At 33.0% G+C, this 24734-nt stretch overlaps 1 protein-coding gene across 4 annotated transcripts in view; it reads left to right on the top strand.

The window, feature by feature from the left end:
- Positions 1–24734, top strand: part of RELN (reelin) — a 515944-nt gene that overhangs the window by 404952 nt on the left and 86258 nt on the right. For 2 of the 4 annotated variants that reach the window (XM_031938703.1, XM_031938704.1), the window contains exons 30-41: positions 156–363; positions 2112–2188; positions 8194–8352; positions 8589–8777; positions 9496–9769; positions 13625–13765; positions 13889–14066; positions 18507–18591; positions 19630–19812; positions 21824–21995; positions 22088–22165; positions 22365–22467. In XM_031938703.1, coding sequence (XP_031794563.1) covers positions 156–363; positions 2112–2188; positions 8194–8352; positions 8589–8777; positions 9496–9769; positions 13625–13765; positions 13889–14066; positions 18507–18591; positions 19630–19812; positions 21824–21995; positions 22088–22165; positions 22365–22467 — 1847 coding nt within the window. The remainder of the gene's footprint in view (positions 1–155; positions 364–2111; positions 2189–8193; positions 8353–8588; positions 8778–9495; positions 9770–13624; positions 13766–13888; positions 14067–18506; positions 18592–19629; positions 19813–21823; positions 21996–22087; positions 22166–22364; positions 22468–24734) is intronic. The other 2 variants (XM_031938705.1, XM_031938706.1) reach the window with 1 other exon arrangement.

Genomic DNA, 24734 nt, shown 5'->3' with positions numbered 1-24734 from the left:
TAGCAATAGCAATAATGATTCTTGGCAATTTAGTAATATTCATTTTTATTTTGCGCTATTTATGCAACAAAATAAAAATACATTCTGAATCTACCTCTAACATTTCACAGTTTCAACAAAGCATTTGCTATGTACTTCTTTCTTTCTTTTTAAAGCCTCACACGGAACCTGTGTAGCTAATGTACCTAATCACAGTGAGATGTTCGACAGGTTTGAGGGAAAACTCAGCCCTCTCTGGTACAAGATAACTGGAGGTCAGGTGGGAACAGGCTGTGGAATACTCAGTGATGGAAAATCTCTTTACTTCAATGGGCCTGGAAAGAGAGAAGCAAGAACTGTTCCTCTGGATACAACAAATATCAGGTTAATAGAAAATTAATGCTGCTCCTCAATGCATATAGTATTCATTATATAACAGATTGCCCAATCCTATGCTATAATCTGTGCTTAAGATCCCAGGCAATTGACTTCTTAGTTCAATGCATGATAATATCTTCCCCAAAGATCTATATGACTTTATGATATCCATGAACTTCGTTTGGACTTTTTTTTTATATTCTGATAACTACATTCCAATATAATTGGTTTTCTTTGTAATATTATTTATTTTATTTAATGCATTTAAAAACAGTTTTTTTTTAAAAGGGGGTCCATGAGCTTCATCAGACTCCTAGAGACATGCATGTCTTAAAGGAATAAGACCCATAGACACAGAAAGCTACCCAGATAACCAGACCAGACAAACAGTGAGAATTCACCTGGCTCCTCCCAGCATACTGAACTTTCTAATAGTACAATGCCCAGTATAGAGAATACCAGCTCAGTAGCTTAAATCATATCTATTTACAATCTGCCTACAGATAACTTTAGTCACCTGGGAGATTGGTGTCTTTCATAGGACTATTAGCACCAATTACTGACTTTCCTACCATTACTGCTCAAATCGTCTGCCTCCCTCGTTGTGGTAGCAAAACTCTGTAAATGGGAGAGTTTATAATGCTTCCACAAAATACACACACACACACACACACACACACACACACACACACACACACAAATAGCCATTTCTCAAACTTCCGATAAAAGTACTTAAAAAAAAAAAAAGGTGGAGGGGGGAGAGACATGACTTTTCTTCTATAATAAACTAAAGACTGTGTGGTATGAAAGATTCTTTAGTGAATGAAATAGTCACAGAACTTGGAAACTTCAAAGTCTAAACTGGACACCATTAATTCTAATCCATTTTAGGGAAGTGAGCAGTAAGCTTCTTGAAATTGCCCTCTGTGATATAAAATACCTACAATGCCATCTACTGGTAAACTAATTAACCTAATTAAAAAATTAAATGGTAGTTTTCTGTTAAGGAACAGAGTGAAAGAAAGAAAAGAAAATCAAAGATATCTGTATCCATTCTCCAATATATGTGTATTGTGTGTGTGTGTGTGTCAGTGTGTGTTGTAAAAATAAAACACCACAACATATGAGTTTTATACCCATCCAGAAATCTAGATCATATGTTATTCAATTCAGAGTTCACTCTCCTTCTTTAATGGGGTTAAAAGAAGGGGAAAAGTAAAAAACACAAAATCCCTGAGGCTTGAAAAGTAAATCTGCATGCTTTTTGTTACAAGGATATTAGTTACAATTTACCACCCCTATTGTTTCTCTGAGTCACCAAAACTCATATCATTAAGAGAGAAAATAATTTGGCTTGAAGCAGGTAGGTATAACATTCAACTTTCCAGTATCAGAATTGGGGGAGGGAAGCCCATCATATTTCCTGGGACCTCATTAGTTAGTGAATTTCACAAATTTTCATTTGCATTTGCAAAGTTAAATGGCGGTCTATTTGGAGAACTATGATTAATAAACTCAGTACTGCCTTTACATTTTTTTCTCATTTAAGTTCTTATCATTTAAAGAAATAACTCTATAACAGCGGTTTGAAGTATTTTAAAAGGCCTTACAATTGGATTTGTTACAAGCTGGGCATTCTCTAGTGTCTATGAGCACTTGGATCTTAAAAATATTTAAAGCTTAGATAAATTGTTTAAAGGTGGAAATATAGAAGACAGAAAATTCTAAGTCTAAAGTTAACTTTGTTTTTCCAGACTTGTTCAGTTTTATATACAGATTGGAAGCAAAACTCCTGGTGCCACCTGCAGCAAACCAAGAGCTAGAAACGAAGGTAATTGTTTTTCTATAGATATAGCAATTATTACTAGCAAATTGATGTATATTTTAAAAAAATAAAATCAAGATTAGACATTGACAGTTTGGATCTTCCATTTTTATTTAATGATTGTTTCTCTTCTATCAGTTCTAAATACTGTAAATATTCTGTAAGTGACTGACTGTTTAATAATAAATTGTTGTGCATACTTAATAATTTGTTTTGGGCACATCCCACATGTAAGAAATACAGTTTTAGGAATAAATAAATCTACTTACCACAGGATATAAACAATCTTGAAATACACAGAACTTAATTGGGGTTTTTGTTTGAAGGATGACCTAAACTATAAATCTCTATTTGTTAATGTACAAAGCCTGCAAACAGGAGCCTAAAGCCAGTCAACATTCAAAATATACTCATCATATACTCAACTGTCAAATTAATTTTCCTTCAGCTCAGATCCTACACACACACACACACACACACACACACACACACACACACACCATTTAAATAAATTCCATAGACTTCCTATCATCTTCAGGATCAAATATAAAAACCTCTTTCGAGCATTCAAAGCCCTTCACAATCTGGCTCCCTCTTACCTTTCCTATCTTCTTAAGTGTTTTTGTCTATCATATTCTCTGCAATTCAGTGATGCTGGCCACTTAGATGATTTTTGCACAAGATACTCCACCTCCAGATTTGATATTTTCACAGGTCTGGAATATTCTCCCTCTTCCCTCATGCAAATTTGGTTTCCTTGGAATTCCAGCTAAAGTAATATTTTCTATAAGAAGCCTTTCTTGATCCTTCTTAATACTAGTGTCTTTGCTCTATTGATCAGCTCCCATTTATCCTGCATAATTTTTTTTACATAGTGGAGGCTTGCATTTTGTCTCCCACAATGGACTCTGAGTACCTTAAGCAGGAACTGATTCTTTTTATCCTGAGAGCTTAGAAATAAACCTGGTACACAGTAGGACCTTAATAAATGTTTATTGATTGACTGACTTGTATATTAATGACATCATTATTCTGCAAGTTACCATAAGGAGAAACTACAGCATCTTCTTTGAGGTTTCTTTTCTTCTCCTTTCTTCCAAATTCTATAAATTCCTTCTATTCTTTAAAATTAATCTGATCTCTAAAATCTTTATAGTATCTCTTACATTTCTTTTAATTCTACTTGATGAGCCTGATGATTTTAGCTATGCTTGAGTTGCTATAAGCATTCTAATTGATTTCTGTGCTTCCAACTTCTCCATACATTCTATCCTTCACAGTGCCACTAAACAAATCTTCCCAATATATAACTTCTTTTTGTCACTCCACAGTTCAAAAACGTAAAATAGTTTCCAGTAGGATGAGATAGGACTAGACCTGTGATTTCATTAGGAACAGATATGTCCAGTATATCCCCCTTACCAAAGAAAATTAGCATCATCTGGAAAACTTATTGCAACTCAAAAGCATTGAATGACTGAACTTGCCCAGTGTTTCATAGCTAGAATATAGCAGAGGTTTAACCCAGTCTTTCTGTCTTCACAACTGGCTTTCTACCTCCTCCCCCCCATGCCATATTGCCTCTGATTACTTAAAGAATAAAGTCCAAAATCTTTATTCTATCATTTGAGATTTTCTACAATCCACCCAAATGAACCTTTCCTGCTTAATTCCTAATACTATCCCATACAAAACCACCCTTCTAGAATAACTCACTCTGTTTTAAATATGTCTTGTGGTCCCCCCTACTCCACCTTTTCTTCTCCATTTCCCACAGGTTGCTTTCTTCTTCCTATCTACCTATCCAGATTCCACCCATCTCTTAGATCCAACTCCAATTCCATGTCCTCTGCAGAACTGCCTTGGTGCATTCAAGCTTAAAATGATCCCTCTCTTTGCATTTGTTGTCATTTATCACTCAATGCATTGCATTTTTGACAATCTTTGCACATCTATAGCTTCTAAATTATATAATATAATCTCCTTGAGGGCAGGGACCACGTTTTATATTTCTTTGTATTCCTCAAAGCATTCAGTGCTGTGTCTTACTGATAATACCTCCTTTGTATCAAGAGAATAAAAGCTATGTAGCAGCTGCTCAGTCAATATCTGTTAACTGATTGATGCTGTGAATTCGAAGTAATATATTCAGTGGCCTCATCTTCAGACATGAAGAACAGTATTTTTTCTGCTTGTTTGTTAATCTTTTATCTTTAGTGTTACATTTAAGCAATGGAAACAGAATTCAAAATTGTTTTTAAAGAACAGACTCTAGAAGAAGAATCCTTAGTCAGGAAGAGAGAGCAAAAGTATCCTCTAGTACAAAGGAGCCCTGTGTGGTGTGGGTCTCAGCACATATCTACTTCTGATATAATAGCAGGTGGGATTGAAACGGTAGGGAATACTGCTTGAAGAAGGCTGGAAACAAGCAACTTTTTCTCAACCAGTCTCAAATCCTTGTGCTCCAAACCCCTTTCCTCTGAGTAATTTGCATCCTGCAGTCACTTCTCAGTCTTTTGTGAAAAACTGGCTGTTAAAATGTAAATCTGCTAAATCCAAGGGCAAATCTCTTACAGGGATGAAAGTAAAGATTTTTGGCTTACTCAAGCTGAAGCATCAATCTGCATATTTGGAATTAAAATCAGAATTGGGCTATTTTCATTAAGACTGGGCAGAACACAGATGCAGTTGCAATGTAAAAAGAGATGTTTTACATGTCTTAAAACAGTCGATAGATGAGCTAAAATTGCTTGGTTTATGCAGACATACAATGTGTTCAATGACACAGCTAATGAGGATCAGCAAAAGGGATAAAATGAATATTGCCATTTCCCTCCCTTGCATTTTATCCACACATTGACACTTATCAGAGTGTGGCTTCTTTGATTATCCTCTATAATGGGCTGCTTTATTTCTGCAAGGCTTTGTTGCTGCCTAAGGTTGAATATGATGCTCCTGAAAGAGTTAATTTAGCAAAAAAAAAAAATCTTTAGGACTATTAGAGTGCTTTGTCCTAGAAAATGAAATAACCAGTAAGATTTTATGCTTATTAATCAACATTTATTTTTCTGTTATTATATGGATTTTTGTCCACTGACAACTAAGTTTTCCTCCTTTTTAAATTTTTCTAAAATGTATTATAATATAAATTAAGAGTTTTAAGGCAGATCAAACTTTCAATAAAAAATGATACTCTTATCAAGCATGGGCATGGTGGCATACATTGGTAATATCTGCTTTGAAGGAAACTATGATCATCAGATATCTTAAGCCCAGGAGTTTTGAGCCCCAATGGGATAAATCAATCAAGTGAGGTAGGCCAAAGTAACTTTGGCATTAATATAATGAGCTTGTAGGAGCAGGGGCCACCAGCTTGCCTAAGGGGGGGAAATACATCCTAGGTCAAAAAATGAAGCATGTCAAAATTTCTGTGCCAATCAGGGTGGAATCAGGTCTGTACTTCAAGCCTCTGATGATGATGCTTGCCTCAATTTTTTATGAATCCAAGTTTAATCCTTTTAAGGCTTGTAAATGTTAGTACTCTTACTAGCACCAATTTATGTATAAAGAGGTTGATTTTTTTCATGATAAGCACAGTGATGCAATATGATAACGGTCAATCAAAACAGCCTTAGGTGCAAAGCAAGTACATGTCTGCTATAGTAGATTTTCCTATGTTGATGAACTTGCAGATACAAAAAAAAAAAAAAACCAACAGCAACAACCACAAAATGAAAATATACTTTCCCATAGCGATCATCAAGCAATATGATATTGATGTGCTCTTGGAATATATTAGATGTAAACATAGTGATGATTTATTATAATTTATTTTAATAATTTTATTTTATTTATTATTCTGATTTATTATTTTCAGTTTACAGGTGAGGAAATTCAGGCACAGATTGGTTAAATGATATGCTAAAAAAAATCAAATACCTTAAAAATTGCAAGGCCAAGTCTTGAAACCAGATTTTCAAGTTTCCCGACTATTAGTATCATACTTTCTCCCTATGCCATGCTACTTCTAATGAGGCAGCATCTTGTTATTCAGTTCTACAAGTAATCTTGATGATGCCTAAAAGCATATTATGGTAAATTCTCTGTCAGACTGCATGATAGTTGTTTTGTTTTGCTGTACTAAATGTCCAGATTCATACAGTACCATCATATATGTCATGTAGGTTATCAACTTTTTAATTACAATATACTTAGAATACTGTTATACAGGACTAGTGATATATTGCAGTGTGTTATGAGAGACTGCTAAATTCAGGCTTGTTTGTCACCTGCTGGATCATAGGGTAATTGGTTTTTTAGTCTATGGAAATTCCCAAACACTATCTTTTAAGTTACAGATGGACTGCAATCTGTATCAATTGAGAAAGTATAAATGTTGACCAAATCACAGATCCTTGATACAGTTTACTTTTTTTTTAAGGACTTAGAAGTAACTTCAGAATTTCAAATTTCCCTTAGGAACAGAGTTATACATTTGAAGGAATGATATTGCATATAGACAGAATAGGTGGTTCCCTTTGTGATTAGATTCAAGAAGTACTAGGAGGGTCATCTGACCTAAAAGCTCTCCTCAACTGAGAGATAAAACTATGAATGATATATTCATTTATATTCATTCTTAACCTCTCTATATACATTATACTCAGGATCATGAAGCTAGCACTGAGAAGGACCTCAGATTCTTTTTAAAATATAAATATTTCTGGAAATAAGTTCCTAACTACTTAAAAAAGAGAAACAAACCTTCAGTACATTGGATTGACTCCCTGTGGCAAACCTATGCAAGGGATGGAACATGAGAAAAGGCTCAGATAGATTGTAATCAGCATTATTTGAATGAACTTCTAATCTATGAGATCACAAATTCATTTTGGTACTTGAATACTGTTACTTCTTGAGGAAATTAATATGATAAAATTCCTCACATTAAGTGGTTCTGATATCATGAAGGTACTAAGATTGAATTCTGGTATCAAGATAAAAATAATATAATTCATTACAATTTTTTGTGAAGAAGCTTACATTCTTTTGTGGAATTATAATATGCTCATAGACAAGTTTAGTAAAAAGTAAAATAGAAATCAAAGTTCTCTGGGAAAATTCAAAGAGAAAAAAAAATACATGCTAATAACTAAAAGGAGCAGGCTTTAAGGAGGAGGTGCTATTTTAAAGAATATAAGGATTCCGAAAATCAGAGATTAAGAAAAAATAAATTCTATTATTGTTCTATAAGAAGTAAGGAGCAGACAGATTTCAGAAAGACCCAGAAAAACATACATGAACTGATGTTGAGTGAAATGAACAGAACCAAAAGAACACTGTATACAATAACAGCAACATTGTACAATAATATGTTTTGATAGACCTTGCTCTTCTCAGCAACACAATGATCAAAGGTAGTTCCAAAAGATTCATGATAGAAAAGGCTATCCAAATCCAGAGAAAGGACCATGGAGTCTGAATTTCTCATTTCATCTTTGTTTTTTCTTTATATGGTTTTTCCCTTTTGCTCTGATTTTTCTTTCCTTATAGGACTAATGTGGAAATATGTTTAATATGATTGTGAGTGTGTGTGTGTGTGTGTGTGTGTGTGTGTGTGTGTGTAACCTGTATCAGATTGCTTGCCATTTTGGAGAGGGAAGAAGAAGAGCAGGGAGGGAAAAACAAATCAAAATCTTATACAAGTAAATGTTGGAAACTATATTTAAATGCAATTGGAAAAAAATAAAATATTTTTAAGTGGGGAAAAAGGGAGAATGAATTCTAAATAAGGAAGAGTAAATTGAGCCAATGCAGAGAAACATAAAATGGAATATTATTTTGATATCTTTGTAAAGCAGTATATATTGGAGATGGGAGAAACAAGAAGCAGAGAAACCAATTAGGACTAAAAGTCCAAGCAAGAAAAAATATCCAGCCAAAGGTCCAATGTAGTGTGGTAGCTGAGTGAACATCTAAGTAACTGGATTTATCCATCTTCTTTCATCCAGGACTTGTAGTTCAATATTCAAATGATAATGGAATACTATGGCATTTACTTCGAGAGCTGGACTTCATGTCTTTTCTAGAACCACAGATCATTTCCATAGATTTGCCACGAGAGGCCAAGACATCTGCAACAGCTTTCCGATGGTGGCAACCCCAACATGGTAGGTACCAATGCACCAAAAGTTTGGTCCTTTATAATTCATCTAAGAGTTTATATCTATAAATAATGACAAGTTGTATTTGATCCTGCTGGAAAGATAACCTAATAATATCAAGAATTATGTATTTCTTTTTTTCTGTGTCAGTTCAATATAATCTGAACTTCACATTTATGAAATGTATTAAATAAATGTATGCAATGACATTTTATTCACTGTTCATTTTTATCTGATTTCAGGAAAACACTCAGCACAGTGGGCCTTGGATGATGTCCTGATAGGAATGAATGACAGTTCTCAAACCGGCTTTAAAGATAAATTTGATGGTTCTATAGATTTACAAGCCAATTGGTATAGAATTCAAGGAGGTCAAGTAGATATTGACTGTCTCTCTATGGATACTGCTCTGACATTCAGTGAAAGCATAGGTAAAGTGAGAATATGGGATATATCAGAGGGACTGTGTTTTTACAGTATTTAAAAGGAAATTATATAATGCAGACTTTTATATCTAATTGCCTAGGGCAAAGTATACTTCTCAGATCCAGAAATATCTATCTTTGGATATTATAATAGCTCACTTATTGTGTTATTTGTCTTTTGGAGGGAATGAAATGGTATGATGAGGTCTTCTTTTAATTATAGGACAAATATCTTAATATCATAGTCCTTGAGCTGAAAAGGACTTTAGAGTGCATTAATGCAACTCTTTTATTTTACATATGAGGAAACTGAGGCTTTGAGACATTAAATTACTTGCCAAAGTCACTCAGGTAGTTGACATCAAAAGTATATTTCAATCCTGTCTTCCAATTCCTTGGTAAGTGATATTTCTACTATTCCATGTTATCTCCTTTGAATTTGCAATGACCTCATATTTTTAATTTCAAGAACTACTAATATGAGGCCTGTTGCTGTCTATAATCCGTGAAGTAAACTGTTCTTAATTAATATCTATATTACTGAATTCTTAGCATACAAATAAACATGAGTTGATAAGAAAGGGAAAAAAAACAAAACAAATATATGCTTAAGAATGAAATTTTTCTATTTTCTAAACTAAAAATTTAGCTACAAATGTAGAGTTTCAATTAACAAACTGAAAAATATTGATTCCTTTCACATGCTTTTTTTTTCTTTTTTTAGGAAAACCCCGATATGCTGAGACCTGGGATTTTCATGTGACAGCTTCCACTTTTATCCAGTTTGAGTTGAGCATGGGCTGCTCCAAACCTTTCAGTGACTCCCATGGTATCCAACTCCAGTATTCCCTAAACAATGGGAGAGACTGGCACCTTGTCACTGAAGAGTGTGTTCCTCCAACTATTGGCTGTCTGCATTACACAGAAAGTTCAATTTACACCTCGGAAAGATTCCAGAATTGGAAGCGAGTCACTGTCTACCTTCCTCTCTCTACCATGTGAGAATTATCATGTTGGCTACATGTCAGAACTTTAAGCTGCACTCATCTAATTTGAAAAAAAATGTGACCTCTCTGGGGAAATCTATGAATCTTTCTTGATAATTATATATGGAATATGCTCAGTGGGTGGGGGAAGAAGGGAACACAGCACTTTAGATTACATTATTAAATGGATTTAAATGTAATGCAATCAGCTAAAGGATTTTTAAAATTCTACTTCCTTAAGTCTTCTTGTTGACAAGGATGACTACAGACGGAACATTCCCTTTTATGCCAAATTATAGTCAAAAACAAGATGCAAATGAGTATTGCCCACATCTGACACTAACACTTGACTTATATCTCTCTCATACATAGTAAAACACAGTGTAAGGGAAAACAGACTTAATCTCTTTTCGTCTCTCTTGATACCACTTCTTACAGAATAAAGACCTTCAAGAGGCAACTCTGTCTCTTTTTTCTCTCCTTATATAAATTCCAGATTACTACTGATCACTTAGCACAGTTCCAGGCAGGTGCTTAATGTATGCATACTGACTGAGTGACCAATTACCCTTAGATAATGATATTTGCTCCTGGCTACTTATACCTGTACCCAGCATATAGATCGATGGGTATCTTTTGGTTTAGGATGCTCGTGCATTAACCAAGTTGTAGAAATCGGTGGGCAAAACTAAGTTGTTTTTTTTTTTAATTAAATTTGAAACCTTTTTTTTTAATTTCATTCATGGTGTAAAACTGAAATATTAACAAATTTCAAAGATGTTAATAATGAGCCTAATAAGTGGTATAAGATTTAAATTAAATGTCATATTCTAATATTATATCAAAAAGAATTTTTCACCCAACCTAGCATATCATCTGATAGTACTAACAAAGTTGAAAGTGATCACAGCATAGGAAATAATGCTTCTGTCCATAATGGCAAGGAGTATTTGCTCTTGCTGGTAAGATGATTGCACAACATTAAGAATTATGTTTCTTATTTCTGTGTCAGCATCAAGACAATCCGCTCTTCAGTGTGGCATAGAATAAAAACTTGTCTCATAGAATCCCATAGTTGGAAAAAACCTTAGATATCATCTCTTCCAACCACATTATTTTATTCATGAGGAAAATGAATTGTAGAGTAGTGAAATGACTTTCTTAAAGCCATACAACTATTTGCTAGAAAAGAAAGGTCTAGAAGCCCTAGGCTCAGGATTTTTTTTTTCCTATTCTATTTCTCTAGCTCCCAAACATGGCCTAGAGGACAGGACAAAGGATTTTTGAGTGAAAGATCCTAGGTCCATATACTTCATTATGCATATATTACCTTTGTGACTGAGCAAATCTATTCATTTGCCCAAGTCTCAGTTTCTCATCTGTAAATGTAGGGATTGTATTCAATGACCTCTAAGGTCCTTTCCAGCTCTAAATCTATAATCCGACAATTCCATGATCATAAATAAATTATTTATAATTAAAATTCAGCCTCCTGAGTACACATTCTTATCTACCTAAGTCCTCCTCAGCCTGGTTTTCTTGTCAGTCTGGTCTGATAAGATCTTCCTTGTGGTGGTGGTAGTGATGGTGGTGGTGATAATGGTGTCATTTCAGTTACACATTGTTTATGACCCTATTTGAGATCTTCTTGGCAAAAATATTGGATTGCTTTGACAAGTCCTTCTCCAGGTCATTTTACGGATGGGGAAACTGAGGTAAATAAGCTTAACTAAGTTGCCGGGGGTCACACTTACTAGAGTGTCTAAGGCTGGATTTGAACTCAGGTATTCTCAATTCTCCAGGCCTGATGTTCTGTCCATTACATCACCTAGACTCCTAGGCTACATCACCAATCAAGCCCAGAACTCCTCTGGCCACCCTAAAAGCAGCACCTCTTCTATGTGATTCTATAAACCTTATTTTCCAGTTCAAGATGAGCTATATTCAGAAGACCCTTTAAAACTGGAGCACAGCACATTTTGAGTTTCACAACTCTTTTCCCCATCTGGTTTTAGAAATGCCTCTTATACTACTTTTTGGATGCTCCAGCTGAACACTTTCTCTTCAGACTAACTTTTCATGTCTCCAATTTTTCAGTCTCCCATCTCTGGCCATATTCCTGTCTCTGTCTTTTAAATGTATCTATGTATCTTCTTTCTTCTGCCTCTTAATTCATTACTATTCTTCCTATTTGAAACTTAGTTTCTCCTAAAAACTACTCTACTATATCTGAAGGAACCCTATATAATAAAATATTTTTCTTATTTAAGGAGGGAACTTCTGAGTATGTGATTACTCATCAAGTGAGGACAATCTTTTATTCCCCAATTCACATCTGCCTGGGAAATGGTTAGCCAGGAGAGGTGTCATTTATGCAAATAATAAAAACAACTAACATGTATATAGCAGTTACTATGTACCAGGCACTGTGCTTAGTACTTTAAATTATTCTCTCATTTGATCTTCATAACACCTTTAGGAATTAAGTAGTATTATTATCCAATTTTTCAGATAAGGAAACTGAGAGAAGCAGGGGTTAACCAGGATCACACAACCAAAAAGTATCTGAAGAGCTTGCCTTTTCACTAATGGTCCTCCATCTGTGGAACCTCTATCTCCTTTATTTTCTTCAAAATTCAATCTTTCCTGACTGATCTGTTCAGCTCCTAGTTCTTTCACCTTCCCCAATTATCTTGTATCTCTTCTTGTATATACTTTTACATTTACATGTTAAATCCTCCTATAGAATATAAATTTCTAGAGAGCAAGGACTATTTCATTTTGTCTAGCATTATTGCCCCTGACACATATTAGATACTTAATAAACAATCATTGGTTGATTGACTGATTATGTGGCAACCAATCAAGCAAAGGTAATTTTAAATTGGCAGCTATATGGCCTGGATATGGAGGCCTCAGGAAAGACCTGAGTTCAAACCCAGTCTCAGACACTTATTAACTGTGTGATCCTGGGCAAGTCAATTAACTTCTTTTAATAAGGAAATGACAAACCACTCCAATGTCTTTGCCAGGAAAATCCCATGGATAGCATTGATATCCACAGGATAACAAAGAGATGAATACAACTCAATGACTGAATAACAAATAACAATTTTAGACTGCATAAAGAGACAGAAGATGCAGAACTAAGAAGTTTCTGAGGCCAGATTTGACTCCAGGTCCAGCACTCCAACCACTCTACCTTCTAGCTACTTTGCCATATTCACTTTAAGAATAATCTCTGGAAGAGAAATTATATTTCTTGTACTTGGCTCTAGAGGTAAAAGCTAACTAGGAGTAATGGGTAGAAGTTATAAAAAATGAATTTAGGGAAAATATCCTACTTTCTTACACTCTTCCAATATAACCAACAGGAAAAATATATTTCATTAGTACCATACCATAGGTATATTTTGAGCTAAATAACTGTTTGTGCACTGCTGTGGGAACCTGACATTTGCAACATCATTTCTCTGGGAAAGTATCTTATGAGTTCCAAATATCCAACTTAGTAATAAACTTCAGGATTATTAATAGTTGAAAGAGTGATTTGTATTTTTTTACAGTAGTTTCATCCATGGTCATTTTTATCTCCTAAGAATGCATGTGTTTCTGGTAAAGTCTAAATAGACTTTTATAGTAGTAGAAACGTTTCTTTCACATTTCACATACACTATGTACTTTCATTTGACATAGCTACGATGAAATATGGGGGGGGAGATTTTTTGCCCATTCTTAAGGAGCTTACTTTCAATTAGGACAATTAAAACTAGGGAAAATAACAAGTTAAAGAGAGGATTATATTACAGTCATTTTTGTTATGTACATGAATTTCATTAGGCTGAATGATCATTCTTCTTTGCCCAGCTCTCCCAGGACAAGGTTCAGATGGATTCAGTCAAACTATACACCTGGTGCTGATTCTTGGGCTATTGATAACATTGTACTAGCATCTGGGTGTCCTTGGATGTGCTCAGGACATGGAATCTGTGAATTGGGACATTGTGTGTAAGTAGTCAAAATATATTTGTCAAAATATATTTTCTTCCCATTGCAAAAGCCATATTGAGTTATTTTAATGTTTACTTTTCCTCAGTAATATTGCTTTTTCCTAATGATTTTTTCCCTTAGGTGTGATAGGGGCTTTGGTGGGCCTTACTGTGTTCCTATTGTTTCCTTGCCCTCTGTTCTTAAAGATGACTTCAATGGAAACTTACATCCCGATCTTTGGCCTGAAGTCTATGGTGCAGAGAGAGGAAACCTGAATGGAGAAATCATTAAATCTGGCACTTCGCTCATCTTTAAAGGGGTCAGATAAGATTCTAATAATGAATTTTAAAGTTTTTAATTATGACTTTTTCCTTCTCCACTCAGAAGAATGTGCTTTTTAATTATTTCAGGCAATTGTATACATTACTTTTCACTTTATTATCCTCTTCTGCCCTGGGCCATGTTTTTCTTTGTGTTAAACTCATTCATTTTTATAAGGACTTAAACATGATACTTTTCTTTATTTATAGTTATCAGAGCTTTCACATTCTCCACTGAAAACAAATAATGTATATTTGGTTTTTAATCTATACTGTCCCTTGGGATATAACATTTTACATATAATCATATATTTAATTTACAATGCAAACTATCTCCTTGTGAAAATTTTCTGACTTTATTTTATTTGTTCGCTTATTTGGAACAGAGAAATTAGACCAGAGTGTAATATCTTTAGCCCATTTTAGGAAAAAAGTTTCAGGAAGTTCATGTCACAGCAAAAAAAAATGAGTTCAAATCCTGCCTTAGGAACTTCCTAGTTATATGACCCTGGTCAAGTCACTTAACCTCTGTCATCATTAGTTTCCTCATCTATAAAATAAGAATAATAGGAGTCCCAGGGTGGTTGTAGGATAAAATATGGTATTTGTAAAAATACTTTGCAAAACTTAAGGCACTTTATAAATACTAGAATTAGTATTGTTATTATTTCAGGAATGAATGATAATTAAGCCTGTTCTATGAAATTTTAAAATTGTAATATATATTTGTGTGTTTCAACAAAGCTGTCTGATTACTGTATTGTTTTTTATGAGAAACTTTTGTTAATCTGGTTCAACTTCCTTCTTGAACTCTTGCTGTATCTGACATCTCTCAGCATGTGGAAAGCAATATGCAAATGAAATTTTAAAAAAAATTCTTTCAAATTCTTTACTACCTTAGATGATTAACACCTACAACTTAGAAAATTAGACACCCTAGAACTTTTTCCATTATAGTAAGTGCATGCCTATAATAATCTTTGTTTGTGTCCAGAATTCTTCCAAGGTGTTTAATGATGAGAATGAAACATGTTTGACACCCTGGGGTGTAAAAATCCCTAAGAGCCAAGTAGGAGAGAAGGATGTGTTTAAAAGTGAAAACTACTGTTATATTTTCAGTCTTGCTAACAAAGCTTTTAATTAACATTTCTAGTGAGCCATTCCTGATTTTTCTTTGTGAAGAAATTGACAAGAAAACAGAAGTGGAAGTTTCTGTTTATATCATAATCTGAATCCTCTTCCCTTCATTAAAAAACAAAGTGAAGAAGTAGAAACATCTATATATTTTCCCCTTAAATATCCATGTACAAGAACAACCAAGCATTTTCCATATAAATTATATTATCAGCTCTATAGGATTTAGTAAAGGCTCCAAACATAGTTTCCATATGCTATATAGGTAGATGTGGAAATGCATATTTTTAATGTATCCTTTAAAAATGAAAGGATCACTTAATTTTTTCTTATCTTTAATGGTGATTTATTAAAACAATCTATTTTTGCTTATGTTTGAACAAAAATGAATTCATCATGTACAGATTGTTTCAAAAGTCTTAGGGTATATAATAAGTGCATATATACATACATAATGTACAGGTTATCCCAAAAGTATAATACAGCCCTAAAATAGATGAGATATGAAAAAGAAATGTACTCATAGAGAGCAACATTTGCCATCAATATCCTAATTTGGTAAAGATCACTCTGGTTGATAATAAGTTATTGTGGCCTGATTTCTTATTTCACTGGTATAGGAAACTCATAGTTTGGAAACTCTAGTGATGCTAATGAGCAATACATTTCAAATTCATAAATCTAGAGATTACAATAAGAATGATGTCTTCCATTTACATAATACATTAAAGTTTACTGAGTTCTTTTCCTCAAAACAATTATGGGAAGTTGCTAGTAACACAAATATTATCTTCATTTTACAGAGTAAGAAAATGAGGCTCAGGGCAATTACATGATTTGGCTAGGGTTTCATAAGCAAAAAGTACCAAGCACACTATCTGACTGATGCTACCAAGATAAAAAAGCTTTGAGTATGACCCTGCAATAGACTTTGTACAGTTTTTGGAAAGACATCCTTACCTTATAGTTATCAGAGCTTTCACATTCTCCACTGAAAACAAATAATGTATATTTGGTTTTTAATCTAGACTGTCCCTTGGGATATAACATTTTACATATAATCATATATTTAATTTACAATGCAAACTATTTCCTTGTGAAAATTTTCTGGCTTTATTTTGTTTGTTCGCTTATTTGGAACAGAGAAATTGTTATATTTGGATTTGGACATAGTGATATTATAAACAAATTAGGAGAATAAAGGATAGTCTACCTCTCAGATGTGTGGAGAAGGAAGGAGTTTATGGCCAGAGAATTAGAGTACATTATGAATTCCAAATACATAATTTTGATTATATTTTTTAAATTTTGTCTAAACAAAACCAATGCAGACAAGATTAGAAGGGAAACAGAAAACTGGGGGGAAAAATCTACATCCAAGGGTTCAGAAAAAGGCCTCAGTTCTAAAATATATAGAAAACTGACTCAAATTTATAAGAATACAAGTCATTCTTTAATTGATAAATGAATGGTCAAAAGATATGAACAATTTTCAGATGAAGAAAGTAAAACCATTTCTAGTCATATGAAAAAATGCTATATATGCCATCACTCATAATCAAAACCAAATTAGAAGGGAGTTATGTGTAATCAAAACAGCTCCAAGACCAGAAACCACTAAAGACATGAGTTTGGAGGAAAGTTCATGTGCATTCCCTTTGAGAAAAGAACAAAAAATAATAATGCCTTATAAAATAAGAAGTTTGCAAAAACCTTGGCATGACACTTAGCTAAGTTAGATCATTGAGAGTCTTGGTAGATGAAACTAGAAGGGAGAGAAGAAGGAATCATGGAGAGCACCTTGGGACTGTTTTGTTTGCTGGTATTTGCATCCCTAGCACACAGCATAATGCCTGGCACATAATAAAGATTTAATAAATGCTTAATTTGTCTATTCAATTAAAGAAGAGAAGAAGGAAGCAAGATTTTATTAAGTGTAGATTATGCAGTCACTTTACAAATATTGTCTAATTTAGTCCTCATAACAACCCCACAAAGTAGGGAGGTATTTTTATTACCCCAATTTTACAATTGAGAACATTTAGACAGACTAAGTGACTTTCCCAGAGTCACACAGCTATTAAGTGTCTAAACTCACATTTGAACTTAGGTCTTCTCGACTCCAGATCCAGCCCTCTATCAACTGGATAATATATCCATCTGTCTCATAAAAACCCCAAACTACATATTCTTATCGCAGTAAGATGCTCTACCTTCCTTTAAGGTAACCAGTTTACAGGTATGTTAGCAGAAAGTAATCACTTTATAGCTAGTAGAAAAAAACCTCAAATATCCCTTTAACCTAAACCACTGGATATAGCCTCTTATTGTAGAAGTTCTGACTAGAAAATTATAGATTAGATAGAATAAAGATTTCTGTTTCTTATATAAGGGTTATATAATCTTATTATTCCCTTTATAAAAAGTTTGTATAGTAGGATATAGTTTTATGGGTTGTCACAACAATCTAATGGAACTGAGAAGAAATCAACCTTTAGGGACTGTCAAAGCCAAGTAATCAAGAATAGTAAATTAGCTGAAAAATTACTAGAGCTAATTTAATCTCTTTCTGGTAATCCAAAATTTCTCTGCATGAATTATGAAAGCCTAGGCATAAGAATTTAACCTTAATTATGCCTTATTTAACTTGAAGAAGTAGAGGTTTATTCAGTCAGCCAGAATGTATGCCCCAGGGGTTGTCTGAATGAGCCAAAACATAGTACTTAGCTTGTAGGAATTCTTGGAATCCTGGGAAAAAAAGTTACTTATTAACTTCAGGCATTCAGCAGAAGTACTTGGCACATTTCCCTTCTCTTAGCATGTTACTCCTTTCACGTTTAGCAATGTTCAAAAGAGATTATGCTTAAGTAATCCTGCAGATAATAGTCACTCAGATTTAAATATGCCTTAAGGTTTGCAAAGCACTTCATATATATATATATATATATATATATATATATCATTAACTCATTATTATTAACCCTGTCTTACAAATATTTAAAGCTACTATTTTTGCATTACTTTTTGAAATTCATAGCATGTAATGATTTTTCATTGAGGTAATAGATTTTGAGTAAAAGGAAATTTTAGCCATTATGAAAAAAAAGTTTTATGGGGGCTCCTCCAAAATCCTACTTATCAAGAATAAATAGTTGAAATAAATTTATTGAATTTGTAATTCACTGCATGTTTGGAGATTCTTGATCTTTTCAGGACCTTCTTATTATACCTTTAAGTAAATCAGCTTGCAGAAAAGTAATACAGGACATGACAAGGTTATTTATCCTATATATTTCTGTTTTCAGGAAGGACTAAGGATGCTCATTTCCAGAGACTTAGATTGTTCTAAGAGTTTATATGTCCAATTTTCACTTAGATTTATTGCAAAAGGTAAGCCATAAAGCCAGATTCATATCTATATATTCTCCCCTAAAAATTAATTGCCCATTAAACCATGTCTTTACATCATCCCTCCACAAAAATGAAGGGATCTCCAGCCAATACAACATGGTTAGAGTAAAGATTTGACCTTAATTTATAAGTATTCACAAATGTTAATTGATTATTTTAATATTACTTTTGGATGCTTATTTAGTTATTCCTTTTAGTATATATGTTCTTTCTCTGCCAAATGAGGATCAGATGTAGTTTTTCCAAGAATGACATTATCAACCACGATGATCATTCTAGCTCTATTGTACCTAATTTTGCCATCATTTCCATGTTTTTCCTTTGATTCTTTCTATTTTGAAGAATTTGTAACTTAAAATGTAACTTGGGCAGTAATTTTTAAGCTATTCTAAACAAATTCTTGAATAATTTTTTCAAAAGTCTTCTCCATTACATTCTGATTTTTCATAATAATGAACTATGACTTCTGTAATATTATGCTGCCTTTTTAAAATATGTTTAATCTACTCATCCATAGGTTCCTTGAGGGTAGGGACCATACTTGATCTAAACTTTGTATCTCCCAATGTCTTCTACAGTGCTCTGTGTACAACACATGGATTTGGACTAGACCTCTAAAGTCTTCTAGCCCTAAATTGTATGAACTATAAGAATAGCTTTCTCTATCACAGGATTTGGGTAAATGTTTTGAAAATGATTGCTGTCTTTCTAGTGAGCTCAAAATACTTTGGGTTTTTTGTTTGTTTTTGCTTATGTAAGCTTTTGTGTATGGTTTTTGTGTGGTCTTACTGCTCTTTTAATCACTCTCTCTGGCTGGTACTTTGGGATACCTTATTCATAAAAAAACTTACTGACCAAGAATCTAAAGGATTATCTTTGCTTTGAAGTATGTGTGTGTTGTGTAAATTGGAAGGGAGGTAGGGGTGGAGATTTCCTACATTGTTGGGGGAAAAAAATTGGTCTATGGTGTTTTTCCTCTTCTGTGACATATTAATGCCTGTGTCTTCTTCATTCTAGGTACCCCAGAGAGATCTCACTCCATTTTATTACAGTACTCCATCAGTGGGGGAATCATTTGGCACTTGATGGATGAGTTTTACTTCACTCAAACAACCAATGTCCTCTTTATTAATGTTCCCCTGCCATATACTGCACAAACCAATGCCACACGGTTCCGGCTCTGGCAACCCTACAATAATGGTAAAAAAAAAAAAATACATCTCTTTTCCTATGATCATGAATTGACTGAGACACATTTATTTTTGTTACAATAACAATGGAAACTTCAAACCAAAAAAAGGTGTTTTATGCATAGATCATTAACTTTTTAGTATGGCTGAGGTGGTTTGAATTTTAAAATAGAATACCTTGTCACTATTCTAATTCATCATTTCAAAATCTTTCATTTCCTTTCATGAGATGAAAATGGCTATGTATGGTAAATAACAAAGAAAAACCTATTGAGATATGTCCCAAAATATGGACTTCAATTGCACTGAGATGCTACTTTTCAGCACTATTCACTTATATCTCAGTTCTTATTGAATTAATTATATATGCATGTGAATATTTTTTAAATTGTGTGATTTCATTCAAAACATGAATAATATAGGTATATAGTTTAACAGAATAGGAAGTACTCAGAATAAGTGCTGCAGTTAGCTATTTTAAAAAGTAAAATGTAAATCACATCTTACATAGCATTCTCTTGTTTTTTCAGTGAGACCCCATGGAAACATATACAGTTTAATGCAGGTTTGAAATAGTGGTTCAAGGTGCTTCTGCAAACTGATAATATTTTTCTTGTCTGTATCATAAAAAGAACTCTTCAGTAGCATTTCACTTTTTCCATTGCCTTCAAATTACAAAAACACAAGCTTATTACATAGGCTTCTGGAAAGATAACTAGCCCAGAATAAAGAAATTATTAAAGTATTATTTATAAAATGGATTTTATTCATGTGACTCATAATAGAGACTAGAATTAAAACAAACACTTAAAAATTTCACTGCAAATAGAAGAAAGTCTAAGATACTTAACGTTTTTATGTATCATGAATGCCTTTGGCAATTTGGTGATATCTATGCATCAATTGTTAGTTTGAATGGATACAATACACAGGATTATAAAGAAAACCAAATATGTTGAAATATTTTTTGATAACTAAGTTCAAAGATTCCATGATCTAGAACAGTAGTATCAAACTGAACGAGAAAAGGGAACTTTTAATCTGTACATAAGGATCCCTGTGCACCACATATTGACTAAGTTTTAAAATATAGTACTATCTATGTCATATTTTGTTTTTATTTATTTTGTTAAATATATCCCAATTACATTTCAGTCTAATTAGATAGCACTGGGAAGTGGATTGGATGCAGATTTTGAGCTGTATTGTTTGACACCTCTGATCTAATGCATTAAATCTATTGGAATAAGCAGAGAGAACAAAAAATTTATTAAGGATATTCTTTACAATTAGTTTGACATGATTGACAAGAATAGCAGAGGAAAGAGTATGGATGGATTGTAATTTGTATTAGTAAAGGGAATGCCCATATTAATAAGATCAAGAATCCACCAGGGTGTTGGAGTTTCATACTCTTGAACAGTTCTGCCAAAGAATCTAAAGATTATAACAAGTATTAGGGGGAAAAAAGTTTTGTGTAACATGAAGGAATTTTCTTCTATGTAATTTTTATGATGATCTAATTAAAGGTACTATTTTCATATGTCAGTAGACTATTAGCCCAGCTAATTAAAACATGATGTTGATGAAGCTAATCATTGTTATCTCTACTAGTTGTATCGTTTCCTATGGTCATAAGCTACATTCCTAAAAAAAAGTAATTTTACAAAAGTAAGCATTGATCACCATGGGAACAAGAAAATGTGGATGAACAACTAAAAAGTCATGTCTTCCTATAGTTGATAGGTCAATAACATCATTTTCTTAAATGAAAGACACATTTTTTCCAAAATATGTTTTCTATCACAGAAATTCCAAAATACTCAGTAATTTTTTTACTATGTCAACTTAATATGGTTATGAGATTCTTAACATATTTTGCTTATAATCACTGTAAATAAACTTATGCATTCTATGCCTTTTTTTTATTCTGGAAGCATATGTTTAACTTAACTGAATTTTCTCTGAGACAAAACTAAATTTGCATTTTTGAAATTTTTCTTCATCTAAAAATCATTTAGGCAAGAAAGAAGAAATTTGGATTGTTGATGATTTTATTATTGATGGGAATACTATAAACAATCCTGTGATCCTTCTGGATACCTTTGACTTTGGACCTAAAGAAGATAATTGGTTTTTCTATCCTGGTGGTAACATTGGCCTATATTGCCCATATTCTTCAAAAGGGGCACCGTAAGTATTTATTCTAAAAATTTAGAAGTTTTAAAAATCACTTCTCCATAAAAATTTATTTTTCCCCTCTCCTTTTTTTTTTTTTAATTTAGTCCAACCTCTAATCTCATCAATGTAGGGAACTGTGATTGTGGAAACTCTTCTTGCTGTTGCAAATCAGGAACTGTTCGGTAATATATGGTCTTAAAAACTTGCCTGGGGCACTAACTAAATGGTTAAGTGACTTACCCATAATCACTCTACTAATATATGTTTAGGCAAGATTTGAACCTATGTCTCCCTAACTTCAACTATATCACATCACCTCTTATATAAATTGCTCTTTTATTGTAAATATATGTATACCATGTTGTTTTTCTTTCATAACAGTGAGGAAGATTCAGCTATGGTATTTGTTTCAAACGAAGTTGGGGAGCACTCCATTACAACACGGGATCTGAATGTAAATGAGAACACAATTATCCAATTTGAGGTATTACTTTCTTCTATTATAATTTGAGAGAGTGCTTTTAGGGGAAAACAGCAAAAGTCAAAAATAATTTCATACAATATAACAAAAATTGTTGTGCAAGGATGTGTCAGTTGTTTGGAGGTTTATTTTGTTGTTGTTCTAACTTATTACTCTAGAGGTAAAATCTAGAACAACTTACTTTAACTATAACTTTTACAATATTAGAAAAAAATATTTTAAGTTATTAGTTTTCCAAAATGGGTCTATGTTTAATTTCACAGTATCTCTAATATTTTTGCCATGTATGTTTCAGTCATATTCATGCATTTTTCCATTTTTTAGAAAAGCAGTTTAATACTTTATTTAAAAATGGGTTGTTTTTTAAAATCTGATTTGTAATCAAAGATTTTGTTACATTATGTTGCCATTGTTCATTATTAACAACATAAAACTCATATGTTCCATAGTAAAAGAAGTTTGATTTAAAATATATCCTAATCATGGAAGTGTAATTTTCATCAATGCCTGTTTCAAGTTAATTAATTTCTGCAAACTTTAATAAAATATTAGATTTCATTTAAAAATATAAGGAGCTGAAAATTAATTTGATTATTCACCTGTGGGGAAACTAGACTGCTGTCTTTGAAAAAAAGAAATAAAATTAATTGTTCTGGTCTTTCCATTTATAAGGTGTTTTTAAATAAAAATCCTTTAAATAGTAGGTTTCCCCAAATTAGAAACAAGAACTTGAGATGGATTCTAAAATGTAAATATCCCCTTGATCAGACGTATATAGAAAAAAAAAAATCTAGCTAACATATGAATCAAATTTTGCCCCTGACTAGGAGAGGGGAATCAACTCTAGAAAAGAACTGTAGCATATGTAATGTGTTAAGTTCTAGTTCAATTCAGTTGAAATCAGTCACACAGAAAAAAGCAGGACTTCCTCTTCTCCTAAATTACTTGTCCTAAAAGAAGACAACTTGAGATGGATGACTCCATTGATTTTTGGCTGTATTTACTATAAAATCATGGAATTTTAGAGCTGGAGCATATTACAGATGAGGAAAGTGAGATCAAAGATCTGAAAGTTTTTCACACAGTCACATAATTTTTTAATGGTCTGTTAATCATGAATGATTCTTTGTGACACTGTTTAGGGTTTTCTTAGCAAAGATACTGAGTGGTTTGCCATTTTCTTCTCCAACTCATTTTACAGATAAATAAACTGAAGCAAACAGGGTGAAGTGCCTTGCCTTGGGTCACACAACTTGTAGGTAGATAAGCCCAGTAGGAAAATGAGTCTTTCTGCCAGATCCAGCACTTTGTGCCTTCTGGCTGTCCTTCACCACACAAATAAAAATAGAAAAAGGAATAACCAGTTGCAGATTAAGTATAGTAGTTAAGAAGTTCACTCTACTAATATTCTAAGTCTGGAGAAAGAGAAATACCTCAAACAATAAAGAAGGACCACCATTGGGGAAACATTGGAATAGAATAGAGACTCAATATAAAGAAAGAAATGACTCAGTCATTCTATCATTCTCACAGTTAAATATAATTGATGGCAAGTGACCCCCCCAAAGAAAGTGTCACATTGAACCAGGAATTGTATTTTCTTAAAATTTTGAGTATTTTTTGTATCTCTGGATCTTATAATTAATGATTTCATTCATCTATCGGTTCATACATCTAACTGTGAATAGACTGCAATGTACAACTAATGAAGATCTTTGAATAAAAAAAATTTAATAAAGTTTCTTTTTTAAAAGAATAGAACTTGGTTATATAATGAAAAGATATTGCTGTCTGATTTTTTATTCTGACAAATTAATGGCTTAGTTTGGTAGTATCTATTACAAATTGTAGACAAAAGACCCATGAGTGAATGAATGAAAATATATTTATTTTGTATGATAGGCCAACCACTGAAATCCAAGTATAAAATGAGATAGACCCTGCCTTCAAGGGACTTCCATTCTAATAGGGAGAAATAATATATGTAAGGAAATGAGAGCCAGGAACATATGCTTTGGTTTGGGGAGTCATTGGTATAGAGTAGAGCCTTAGGGGAAGTTGATTGATATATTGTTTAGAGTAACAGTGGAAATATTCAAAGTATAAATCACTAATATTCCTAAACAAGATTTAAGAATAGAGAATTCAAACTTTGTGGTATCAAAAAAATTGCAGAAAATACAGGATTGTTAGGAATTAATTATCTATAAGAGATACACTTAAAAGAGTTGTAAGCCCTGAAAACATAGTGTATATATATTTTTTTAATT

The sequence above is a fragment of the Sarcophilus harrisii genome, chromosome 5 (genome assembly GCF_902635505.1).
Source record: "Sarcophilus harrisii chromosome 5, mSarHar1.11, whole genome shotgun sequence".
In the NCBI taxonomy this organism is placed as follows: domain Eukaryota; kingdom Metazoa; phylum Chordata; class Mammalia; order Dasyuromorphia; family Dasyuridae; genus Sarcophilus; species Sarcophilus harrisii.
The sequence above is the reverse complement of the archived record's forward strand: the minus strand, read 5'-3'. Positions and strand labels throughout refer to the sequence as shown.